The sequence below is a fragment of the Theobroma cacao genome, chromosome 8 (assembly GCF_000208745.1).
Source record: "Theobroma cacao cultivar B97-61/B2 chromosome 8, Criollo_cocoa_genome_V2, whole genome shotgun sequence".
Taxonomy (NCBI): domain Eukaryota; kingdom Viridiplantae; phylum Streptophyta; class Magnoliopsida; order Malvales; family Malvaceae; genus Theobroma; species Theobroma cacao.
Genome location: NC_030857.1, coordinates 253,774 through 266,828, shown reverse-complemented (window position 1 = coordinate 266,828; position 13,055 = coordinate 253,774). Strand labels below are relative to the sequence as shown.

Here is a 13,055-nt window from a genome sequence, read left to right as displayed (position 1 = left end):
AAGGCAGAAATGGTTTTGTTGGATCCTTAAACGACGTCGTTAAAAGGAAAGGAAAAGACCAGCAAGTGTTACCATTCTAGCATATTACCCAAACGCCCAAATGGATGCTTCTGACCTTTTATTGGGCCCATTTCAGGTGTGATCCCTAAATGGGTCTCCAATACAATCATATTTGGCATGCATTGCCATTTGCCAATGAATCCTAAGCATTATAAGCTAATCCAAGAAGCCTAATGCAGTTAATTTAATCAAACCAAACCAAATGAATATTAGATTACACATTTCTTTCTCAGTCCCTAAAGGGGAAATTCTATGTTAAATTAATTTATTTCGATGAGCATGTGGGGTGTGGGGGGGATATATGGCTATACTCTAGATAGAACCACAAAGGACAAAGTTTGGGATTTCTATTTCACCCAACATATCTAGATCTATGTGGGCTTGTGTGCTTAGCCATGTGCATTAGTGCACGCTAATGTGTGCCGGGCTCTGTTTGTATTGTGTATATATATATATATATATATATATGGGGTTTCTTCACTGACAAAGTTCTTAATCAATCACGTATTTGTTGTTTGTTGTTACATGTAAATTATTCATGGATTCTCATTGAAAGTAAAAAAAAAAAAATTAAAGCCTGAAACAAATCAAGTCATCATTTTTGGTTATCTTGATTTAATTGATGGCTTTAATATTAGAATTATTCATGAATTCATTACAATGGATGGTGAACAAGTTGGATAGAAAAGAAAAGTAGAAAAACAAAAGGGAGACCTGTATATATGTTTGCAGCCTTACAATTCTTGAACCCCCCCTCTATACACACACTTTTTGTGTATTGTGTTATTTTTATAGTCTTTTGGTAAATTGTCAATAAAGTGTTGGACCAAAAGAAATGCAAAGGGAAGATGTCAACAAAGTGCATTTCAAAAGGGCAAACAAGAAGAGAAGAAGGGAAGCTCTCGTGCCTTTTTCTTTTTATTAGACTTTGTAAAACAAAAGAGAAAATTTTCTCTTTGGTCCAATCCGGCTGTTAAGCAACACGAAAGGAAAACGCATTCCCCTTAAAGCATCTTTACCGGATGATCCGTATCCACTTTTAAGACCCATCACCCCCTAAGTACTTTTCTAGTCTTTTTTTTTTTAAGTTCTTTCTCCCATCTCTCTTAGACTAGACGTATCATTCTACATCACACGTGCACTTTCTAGGTCACGTGCCATACCCCCCAACAACTCCAGACAAAGGGTAAGAGCCAAAGACATAAATAGTGTCAAACTAGGGTTCTTAGGGTTAGTGTTTTTTTTTCCCTTGTTTATATGTATTTTTTTTTTTATAAGGGTACGAGACGAAAGAGAAATGATGGGCACGACAAAGATATTCTAAGAATTCTATATTGATACTTTTATGTCCCTCAGGGGGACTTAAATAGATGTTTCTTAACTTTCTTTCATCACTGTCTCACAGAGTTTTCTCTGTCTTAGGTAATTAATAACTGCATGAAAATACACAGAAGAACCGGATTCAAGAAAAAGCAAAGAACCTGTTGAAACGCCTAGTCAAACTTTATGTGAAACTTTACTTGTATAGGGATTTTGGACAAAGGGACAAGTAAAGCCATAAAAGAGAGGGATGGGGTTTTCGGGAAGGGAGGGGGGACGGGCATTGTTTAGCTACCAGTCAAGGGTCTGTCTTAAGGTCCATCTTCTCTCTGATCTTTTTATGGGGTTGTTTGTCTGGAAGAAGGAAAGAGGGATTGGAATTAGTGAAAAGAGAGAGGGATCCAAAGATAGGTTTTGAAGACGTTGATCAGATACTTAAAGTAGGAAAAGGCAAAGGTTTCTGGTCCTCAGAAGAAGTATAGAAGCCTTGATAGAAACATTTCAAACCAACATTTTTAGTCAGTTCCTCTTATATTTCGCTTTCATCGAATAACTCACTCTTTTGGATTTTTTTATTTCTTTTATCTAATAATTCTTTAGTTTCAAACTCAGGATGTGTTTTTCTTTCTTTTTTTTTTTTAAATTTTTGGCTTGACTGACAGTTCATAGGAATGAGAAATGATAATGGGGAGATTATAAGCTTCTTCAAACGATATGATAACCTTCTTTTTCTGGATCACAGTATAGCTTCTCTTTTGGCAATAATAGTGATGATAATAATCATAATTACAACGATAATAAGGTTATTGAGAAACGAATGCCAGCTGCTCTTTTTCCCCCCCATTTTTATAGTAAATCTTTTTGTATCGGGTTTTGAATTCGGATGATGGTATCAAGCATGGCTGTACGTATCATCCATTAATGGACTAATCAGAGAAAGCCCTAGAGAAATTGTCAATGAGGCAGCTATTGCCAGAGACTTCCTCAGCTTTTTTCTCTATTGAAACTGAAAGGAAAGACATCAGGACTCTCTCTCTCTCTCTCTCTCTCCTGCATTAATGCAAGTATATATGTAACTGGAAGATACAGACATCAAAATCATGAATAAAGGGAAAGGAAGAGTATTGAGCAATAAATTGCACCAATGGAAAACTGAAGAACGTCAAGGAAAAAGATTGGTGTTGAGATTTTGAACTTTGCTTTCATCTTCACTCTAACCAAAACCCACCTGCATTCATGTGGCTAGGGGGAACAAAATATTACCGGCACTAAAATTATATATACACAGTCACAAACACCCACACACCCCACTCGAACAATTTCCATCAACAATATCATCAGACTCTAAGAGATAACAAAGACAATCAAACAAAAACTAAAAACAGAAAGAAGAAGTTCAAAAAGAAAGCTAATATTTCTTGAATAGATATGGGAAACTAACATGTTGATGAAGGCATAAGATTCAACCCTAAATCATCTTTTTCCAAGACCAAACGTGCCTTGTTAGTCTCCATGTTAGCTGCACCATACTCCGGGTGCAACCTCTTCTTGGATTGTAAAGGCACACCAAAGAGCTTTGTTTTGCAACTATTGCTGCTTGCTTCTTCCAAAATCGTCAAGGAGCTTTGCGATGTAGCACTTGGGGAGTTCAAAACCTGAACTTGAGGAGCTTGCTTTGGACTATTTGGATAATACCCAAGAAGCTGGTTCAAAGGCTTTTGCAATAATGAACTATTGGTAGTAACAACAGGAGGAGCAGCAGATGAAGGAGGGCCACAAAGAAGTAAAGAAGGAGAGTAGGAATTGCTTGGAGTGACAGGCTTGACATGGTTTTGCACAAAATAGATAATATCATTGTAAAGCTTTCTCATATGGGCAAGTTCAGACATAAGCAAATTGTTGCTTCTTCTCAGCCTTTCGTTGTCCTCTGACAAAGCTGTGACCGAGCTGCTGTAGCCTCCACCCCCGCCGCCACCACCGCCAGCAACCACTGAGACTCCAGTGCCTCCTCTTGGTGAAGAAAGTGGTGGCGAGTCACACCAGTTGGCTTGTTCATCTGAGTCAGCTGGAGAGATGCTGACTCGGCTTGGAAATGGAAAGAAACTCGGGGCATTAACCAAAGGAGAATGTGGGTGGTGATGGTGGTGATGGTTTATTGCCACTTGTGGCTGCGCAGTTTTTCTTCTATGGATCTCACAAAGCAAATGTTTTTCTCCTTTCTTGAAGAACTCGTTGGCAAACTCCCATCTGTCTGGTACAATCTTCCTAAAACCCTAGTTTCATTAACGAAAGCAAAAGCAAAACCCAGATCAGTACTATAACCAAAAAGGCAAAATATTTCCTTTAAAAAAAGGATAAAGATTTATCAGTCATACTTTGTAGATTTCTTAGAAGGGAGAAAGTTTAAGTTTTCATACATAAGTATTGAGCTGTCTGACGAAGCTAGAGAAATTGTTGTGCTTGAAGTAATTTGGAAGTAGATCACGAGCAAACTCGGGAGGTCTCCAAACAACGAAAGTAGTGTCGTCTTCTCCCCATGAAACTATGTGGTCTGTGGTGGGATCGTCTACCAGTTGGTAGGTTTTTGTGAGGAATGGTGCTGGCACTGATTTGTGGGAGTCCAATGATAGTAATATTCCTTCACAATTGTCGAGTATCACAGCCATTGAAGATCAAAGCAAGAACTGCTGGATTTGTGTCTTAATGGAAGAGAGTCAGAGAGAGTATGAGAGAGGTCTGAGATAAAAATAGAGGGGTTTGGAGCAGGAGAGAACAGATGGCTGAGGGGTGATTCTTAATTCTTAGTGTGGGATAAAAATGTTTAGAAGGGAGGGGGAGGGGGGGGGGGGGGGGTTACAGTAAACAGCGGTTGTTTTTTGGCTTTATTGTTATCGCAATTTTTTTGGGTTTTTTGTGTGTGTGTGTGTGTGGTAGTATTTAGTATATTTTTGTTTCCCTCCTCGGTTATGTAGTGAGAGAGAATATGTGTCTGTCTGTCTAGGACTGTGAAATAAGGGCCTTTCAAGACAAACCCGTGACTCTCTCCCCCCCCTCCCTCTCCTCTCTCTCTATCTCTCTCTTCTCTGACAATTGATCCCGCGCACACCCACTTAAAATCAGGCACAGGGGGATGGTGCAGTCTGTCCTTGGGAATTGACAATGAAACCCCTTTCCCTTTCCTTCCCTGCTAATATTTTATGTAAGTGTTAATACCTTCAAAATAGTCAACAGTTTCATTACTGCTAGCTATTCCAAGTGTATCAGAAAAACAATTTCCCTTTTGCCTCTTTTATTGCACTACTTCTTTGGTAATTCTGATAAACTAGCTATACTATGGTACATGTACCCCATTATATATCAACCAATGCAAAAGCTCGGATGAAAAGGGCAAGCAGTGGAGCAGATAATTCCTTTATCCACCAGTTTGCTGCTTTTAATTTATAAATGCAATGGAGTTTTAAGGGATGGGTAGAATGGTCAGGGAGGGAAACCTTGTTTATGTTATGCAGGAATAATAGAAAGAGAGAAAAAAAGCGAAAAAGAAAAAGAAAAGGGAAAGGAAGGAAGGTGGTTTCACTTCACGTCAAACGAGTGTCCTCTTTTTCATTTTGTAGCTTTCCGTTTGTTGTTTAATATCACCAACCCAACACACCCTCCTATTTCGAATCCCATCATTTTCTACTACTCTAGCAGATATAAGGTAAAGGATACATCGAACTACGTGATGGGATTTAAAGCCTGTTCTTGGTGACGACATTGCTTCTTCTTCTGCTTCTTCTTCTTCTTCTACTACTTCTTCCATTGGCTTCGGTTTCTCTTTCGCCTTCTTCTTCTTAGCATTACTGTTTTTTCTTTCGTAGTAATATTCCAAACTTCAATATCATAAAATAGACATGCTCTCTCTGCCCCTGCCCACTACTGCCTTTACTGACTAACTTACAATTGTATAAAATCTAAACTAAACTATAGCTCTATGTAATGTAGCCCCTTTAGCCTCCTCTTTTGAGCCTCCAACTTCGGCTCGGCTTCTTCTTTGCTGACGTGTCTCTCAGGTGATTGAATTATTGGCCCTAAAAGTTTCCATGAATGACTGAAAATATCACAGCTTTTCTTTTTTAATTTTTTTTTTGTAAGTAAAATCTCGGCTTTTCCTTTCTTTCTTTCTTTCTTGTAATCTTCCAAGAAAATTTTGTTTTATATATGTCTTTTCTCTCTCTCTGTCTGTCTGTCAATGTGAGGGGGGCTTGAAAATTTATCTTACCTTGGAGAGCAAAAAATGACATTCGGAAACTGCAAGCTGAAAACCTTCAATCTTTGGATTACATATATATATATATATATATATTTACTTACTGGTATTTTCCTAATAAAATATGGAAAGAAAATGAGGTAAGAAAAAAAAAAAGAAAAGGGTCATCTGGGATTTTACTGCAACAAGTGTCAAGATTTAAACAAGATTGCATGAAAACCATAGCAATGAGTGGACAGTGAGGGATCCTATAAAAGTGAGAAATGGATTCATTTTGTGATGAGTTAGGACAGTAGACAGTAGGGTCACAAAGGGAGGTCCAAAGTGAAAAAATAGAAAAATGATGACTAATTATTTCGCATAGATACTCAGCTGATTATTTTGATCATGCCCATGATTCTCATCGTTGGAAAAACAAAGTTAAAACTGTCCCAGTTCCCCCACCCATGATAATTCCTCTCTTTACATTTGCTTTGGGGCATGGGTACTTTCCATTCTCCATAAAAAGTTTTGCCAAAAGTTAATCCTATCTTATTAAGCAAACCCCAATCGCTGTCCATTTTCCCCAAACACAACACAACACAACAGGTACAGGGGAAAAGCTAACCTTGTTCACAAATCCTCCCCCCCCCCCCAATGGCAATTCAGTGATGCTCATACTTCACTGCTGTTATTCTGTCCCAGTTCGGTCTTTAACTTGATGCTTCAGGTATATACTACTTAATCAAATTAGAGCAATGCTAGTGAATTTGTATAAGAGAGATCCAGGAAATGCAAAAGAAGAGAAATGGTAGCTGTCGGGGTATATTCTAACTATTCAAAGATCCATCCTTTTTCCCCAAGTAAAACAAAAGGGCCATTAGAAGAATATACTGCACACAAATTTTCACTTGGTAAAGACCATAATTATTCGGTGCAAAGTAAATTCCGTACTCAAGACTAGATTTGATCCCTTTCATTTCATCCCACTTTCTTTTGACTGTTTGCTAGCTAATTTATACATGTACTATATCATGTAGTATCAGTTACTTCCCAATGCAATTTCAGTTAAACAGTCAATAAACCAAAAATATAACAAGTACCCACAACAAATATTATAGAATGAAGAAACAAAGGGAGGAAAAAGATGTTAGCTAGCATGTGACCAGGAAATTATATCGCCATGACAATGGCAAAGAAGCAATGTCAGCTTCAAGTCCCGATATTCAATTATAATGGGAAATGCTTCTTCAAGTCTGAGAAAAACACCTTCTAAAACGTGCTATGCCTCATCTCTCTCTCTTCTCCTAACTTTCTTAATCCTTCCCTCAATTGTTCACACCCTCACCCCAGGACCTTCTGCAGCCTGTACAATTGTTGCAGCGGCTGACATGGAGACAGTCTTTTTGCTTATTTTTTGTTTGATGGTTCAGTGTATGTTGCCATTCTCGTGATGCTTGTTTTGTACTTTTCCTGGATAACATACATAATACTACTATTTATTACCACCACGACTCTTCTCCTCATTCATGTTCCATGCACATTTCTGGGAGTAATTTCCTTTCAAACTTTCCTAGACTCACCAAAACACTAGATTGTTTCCCCCACATGAATAATACTCTGCCACTCCTTAATTATCCTTTTTTTTTTTTTTTTACTATGGAAGAATCAAATTTACAGACGATAATTAGTTCAGAATTAACTAGAAATTATGGCAGATTAATTACCCCCTTTGATTAACCTAATCATGTAATTAATCCATGGGTGAAACATGAGATATTGAGATACGGTGGGTCCATTAAGAAATACAAAAATGGGTCCTAGCTCATTGATGAAAATGAGCAGTTTATGGACAAGGAACAGAAGCAAAGAAACAGTTTTTGAATGATGATGAAAAAGAAGGTGAAAACTGAAAGGAGAAAAAAGGTTCATTTCTCTCTCTTTCTTTTATTTTCTATATGGAAATCGATTTTTGTTTGCATTAAGACACTCATCACATATGGAGTGTGTGATAGGGCCCCACGGATAGTATGGAAATCTAGAGAACAAAGGCTGATCTTTTCCTCTCAACAAGTTGTCAGCAACTTAGACGCAGATCCTACCGAGCCCACCACCATCACTACCCAAAATCTTCACAGCCTCTCTCTTCTCTTTCCCTATTTCAAACTCTACACGTTGAGGAGCCAAGAAGATTCTATTCCAATTTCTAAAACGCAGTGAAAGTGAACCCCACCCCTCTCTCACATGACCACCGCCGATTCCCTTTCCAAAATACTATACTGGTTAATTGTTTTGCTTTTCTTCTTCTGGCAGATAAACAATACAAATACGACCAAACCTACCAATATTTTATATCACGATGAATATGGGAATTCCAAGGAGAGACAACTTAAAACACAGAGCGAATACGGATAAAACCCCTACTCCTACTAATTATTTTAAGTGGAAAAGAAAAAGGGTTTGATGACTCTGTGTGTGTGAGAGAGAGAGATAAACTAATTAAGGGGCGTATTCTTTTTATTTTTTAATATATAATCTATCGTTATATATATATATATATATATATATATATATATATATTTATAGCCTTGTAGTAGCAACGATCTTCTCTTTCAACTTTCCTTTTCTATTTCTAAAGTGATAAAAAAAAAAAAAGGAGAAGGAGAAAGAATCAAAATCAGTTTTCTATGCGACAACGACAAGCTACAAGGTTCTTTCTTCTGTCTCTTCTTGCACTCTCTTTTGTCTGTTTCACTGTCCATTTCCCTCAGCAGAAGCGAGGTAGAGAGGGGGAAGACAACCCCATTTGCCATTTTGCGCAGCATAAAATTAATTAATATAAAAACACGTTAGAAACTCAAATATCAAAAACCAAACATGGCACTCTATGTTATGTTCATTTATTTAAACATGCACAAAAGCATCAAATCTGTGAATCGCAGATAACGGGTGGTCAAAAGAAGGTTGAAGGTAAAACAAGTGCATATGGCCAGGATAGATTTGAAGCGAAAAAATAAAAATGTGGATTGAAATGGTTCTGAAGGGGGAGGGGAGGTCACGAGGAGACATGGGATCCCACGAGGAAATGGCAGGGTGATATAAATGGAGAGGACAAGATAGGTAATTGTCTTGGTAGTGCAGATACGTAGGCAGGGTTTGTCCTTTGTGTTTTTTATGTGATTGACATCTCTGTCCTTCTAGATGACACCCTCTTCCCAATTTGCACAGACGAGAGGCGTACCCGGCCTGCTGCTTTAATAATGCATGCAAATATATATGTAGAACGTGCTATTCTTTTTGCCTGGAATACCCTTCTCCCTTAACCATGATTACTACATCTAATAGAATAGGATTCAGCTCTACCCACTGGGAACTTAATCCAGTTATGCCTTGCACTCTATTCTAAAATTAAGTTAGGTACTAATAAATGATATTGTCATGATAAGCAGGTGCTTGCCCTTTAAGAATCAACAACTTTAGGGCATTCCATATTGCCTTGGTTTTGCCACAGGAAGAATTAATGTTTAAGTTTTCTTATAATTTGTCCCCTCGCAACTGCTTGAATAATTCTTGTACTTTGGGCAATCAATTCCAACAGGTTGCAACTAGAAACTGCTTTTATATATTCCATTCCTTTTAGTCATTCAGACACTTGGGGTTAACTTCATTTATATGCCAATAAACATACACCTTTTAATTAGTTTGATGGCTTTAGAAAGCCAGTGATCACTTCAGCATGTTCACAATTCTCTAGAAACTAAGCTCATTTCAACTTCAAATCCCTATATATGCATGCAGGGGCAGTAAATTTTTTTTTATTTGTATCAAATGGAGAAGGGAGTCAATATATACCCCAACATGGCAATAGGCATGAAGTTAATCATTAGTATGGATGAGGAGAAGTCTTTCAATAACTAGGCTATGCCTAAAGCATCATATACAATGCATGATTCTGTTTCTTCAACTGAATTCTCTTCTTCCAATTTTTAAAATATTGCTTTGACATGTTCAATGCGTGTGGTCCATTATGGTCTCCATTCCCACAAAAGGAGAACTTGCCTAACAACAACATAGCCATTTTTGTGTTGTTTGATCTTTTATATATATATTGGAAATTAAGAAACTCTATATTAATTTTGGTATTAACTAACCAATTAAATCATGTTGTTGAATATAATTAGAATGTGGTACAAAATTAATTACATATGTAGGGCCGAAAATGGAGCTAGTGAGACAATGACCAATTAAGATGAAGGAAAAAAGAAAGTTGAGATTTTATATGTGGTTGATGATTAGATATAAAGGGAGGTGTTTATGAAACGTATTAGAATAATGGAGGATTGGGTTTGCATGCAAAAGTAGGATTCCTCCAAAAAAGACGTTAAAAAGCAACTTCCTCCACGACTAATCTCTTTATCATGGGTCCAAAAGGGGGTTTCTATATCGAAATTTTAGACTTGCATGGTGAGTGTAGTTTCTTATCAATAAAAGAAAGCTCATTTTAACAAGCACTTTAGAGAGTTACATTAAAAGGAGAGAACAACAAGAGATGTCTTTCCTTCCTTTTCCATTCTTTTTCCGCCTTTCCCCTTTCTTTTTCCGCTCATTCCTTTGTTAAAGACATGAATTCAACTTCTTCTACTTGAAAAGCTATCCCCTACTACCAACGTGTGAAACTTTGTCATGTACAAAAGGACAATGGACAAGAGATTGATATGCAAGTATATTGTACAGATGATGAAGATCAGAGTTGATTCAGAAGTAGTACACAAGAAAGAAAGATATCAATCTAGCTAGCTAGCCAGCTTTGATGTGATATTGGGGGGTATGTGGAGTGTGGTCTTTTGAATTCCACTAGTGAACTTGCTTTTAATCAGTGCCATGATGAAAACATGGCCGACCTTGGATGTCTAAGTCTGGGCCCGGATTTAATTAAGTTTAGAACAAATAAACATTAGTAACATCCATGTATGACCTTAGCATGATTAACCTGAAAAGCATTAGTACCCGAATGTCAAAAAAGACACTAGGGAAGAATGGTGGTTTTTGTATATTCGGATAGAAGAGGGGAACATAAAGGCTGTTGGATCACATGCACATCACATTCTTTTTCTTTCTTCCTCTTCTCTTCTTTTTATACTGTGGCTGATGAACGTTAAAGGGCCAAAAAAAAAAAACCCAAATACAAGGACCCACAATTCAAGCCTACTGCTACTGCTGCTCCTCCTCCTCCTCAATCCAAGGGATTCTTTGTGTTGATCAACCCAAATTCTGGGTCCCCCCATCATCTTCACCATCATTTCATGCATATATATGAAAGTCCCACCTCTCACGTCTGCTTACTCTTGCAAAGCAAAATGCTTAAAAGTGCCCCCTTTTTCTCTCTGTTCACTGCCAATAATTTAGGATATAAAACCTGGCAACCCTCATCGAAATTCGACTTGAATTATTGTAATTCGATCGGATGGTGATCGGTTCTGGGAAAATGCAGTTACCCTCGAATCATTTGCAGTGTTGGGTGGATCCGGGCAGGCAGTCTACTTCCCCTCACTCGGTTTCTTTTCCCATTTATAATATTATTATTCTTTTACTAATTGCTACATACATAGATAGATAGATATATGTTCATCATAATCATACAAATATTATTGCCACCTAATTATCCACTATATGCCGGTCAATCATGTCGACCAAAAAGCTTGCAACCTCATTCTGGTCTTGATCATTCCCCGAAACTGACCTTCCATTCATGAAAATGATATACCTCCATTTCCCACTGTAGCTCGACTGTCACGCGCGCCTCTCATAACAGTTTACCTCCAATTTAGTCGCTTCTTAATCCTATGTAATAAAGCTATACTGATGATCACTTGCTTACTCCATTAATCTTGACATGTGCCATGTTGATCATGTGGCAGCGCGCTACAAAAATTGATTAAATCTGGCTTCCAAAAGCGACCAATTAAAACCTCATCAACTTGATCAAAACCAAGTTGCGGTCATTATTAAAGAAGACCCTTTTTTCCCAAGGCTTGTGGCTCAATTCTTGGGCATGAGATTAAGGAAAACTAGAAGGATAGTAACACTGGCTGGCGGTCCTCCTTCACATGAAAGCTACATTTGAAGATTATTGGACAAGGACGTAAATTTAAGTTGGGTTTCTCTCCTTTGGACCACTGTTTGCCAAAAGTGAAGCCAGCAAGCAATCAGGGGGAGGGGATAAGACTTCTCTTTTTCTTGGTTTCATCTACGGAACCAAGGAGAGCCCATTTTTTTTTTTCCTTTGCCCCATGTATACGTACAAACTGAGGATAATAAGACAATATTCACAATCTCAAGGGAAGTAGGATTTTGAATGGTGGAGCTAAGAGTAGTAATAAGTAAAGTTGGTACTTGAATGACTGAAGCAGATGCAATTCTGTAACTAAACCTGAAATTTTGGCTTTATATACGAGACGAGGCAGCGTCAAAGCAGAGATCAGGTGACATTTAATTTGTAAACAACAAGAGACAACGATGTTTTTTAATCATAGAAGGTACTCCGTATTCATTAATGGAAATGATGTAATAATTAGATTATAATCTGGGAAGTGGTGTAAGGAGTGCACATGGTACAAAAACTATGCAAATTTTTCAGAGAAACGAGGAAAGACAACACTTGAAACTATGCAATACAAATATTCCATTTTACATCTTGGGGACCCCTTTACCCCAAGGAACTGAGGCAGAGCAACTAAGCTATAGCCTCGTACCCGAGGCAGAGGCTGTGGGTATCACAAGATACATGTTCAGTTTAAAAATGGAATAACTTTGACAGTGTAAGATCACATTGGAGTCCCCCACTCACAACCCAAAAAAAAAAAAAAAGAAAGGAAATTCACGGAGTGTACAACATCGCCTGATGAAAAAAGAAAGGCAAAAAAGAGAAAAACAAAGTGGAGGTAAGCCCATTAGAGATAAGCCATAGACCCCACCTAGAGAAAGAGGCAAAAACCCAAAAAAAAAAAAAAAACAGCTTTATGGGGAATAAGGAGGAGGTTGGATGATTGAACTGGAGTAAATAAAGTCACTCCTTTTTGAAATTTATTTTTAATTTTTGTAATAATGGGGATAAAGGGGAATGGAATGGAAAAAGGCGAAGGAAAGAGGCAATGACAGGACTGAGATCGGCTGGGGTTTGCGGTGGGAGGTGGAAGTGGAAGTGGAGGTGGAAATGGAATAATAATCATAATAATAACAACAATAATGGATAGCAGATAGTTATAATCATGGGGGAAGCATATTCACTTTCCTCTTTGTCATCACTTTCTAAGGCATGATTAGAAAAAAGCCCATCAATCTTCTACCCTCTCTTAAAGAAAAGCATTCTCTTCCTTCCCCGCCACTTTTGTCCAATTCTACCCCAAATAATCAAAACTTGTTTCCCAAGACTTGTACATACTAATTA

At 37.8% G+C, this 13,055-nt stretch overlaps 1 protein-coding gene across 1 annotated transcript; it reads right to left on the bottom strand.

The window, feature by feature from the left end:
• LOC18591177 (heat stress transcription factor B-4) lies at positions 2,543–4,210 on the bottom strand. The gene is made up of 2 exons (XM_007017138.2): positions 3,798–4,210; positions 2,543–3,653 (listed from the first exon to the last, which is right to left on the bottom strand). The coding sequence occupies exons 1-2, from the start codon at positions 4,044–4,046 to the stop codon at positions 2,817–2,819; spliced, it is 1,086 nt and encodes a 361-aa protein (XP_007017200.2). The 5' UTR covers positions 4,047–4,210; the 3' UTR covers positions 2,543–2,816.

Excerpts from the sequence above, each read along its gene's own strand:
- LOC18591177 (XM_007017138.2), bottom strand. The coding sequence starts at position 4,046 with ATGGCTGTGATACTCGACAATTGTGAAGGAATATTACTATCATTGGAC. Across the intron at positions 3,654-3,797 it reads TCAGACAGCTCAATACTTAT|GGTTTTAGGAAGATTGTACC; the intron begins GTATGAAAACTT and ends TAATGAAACTAG.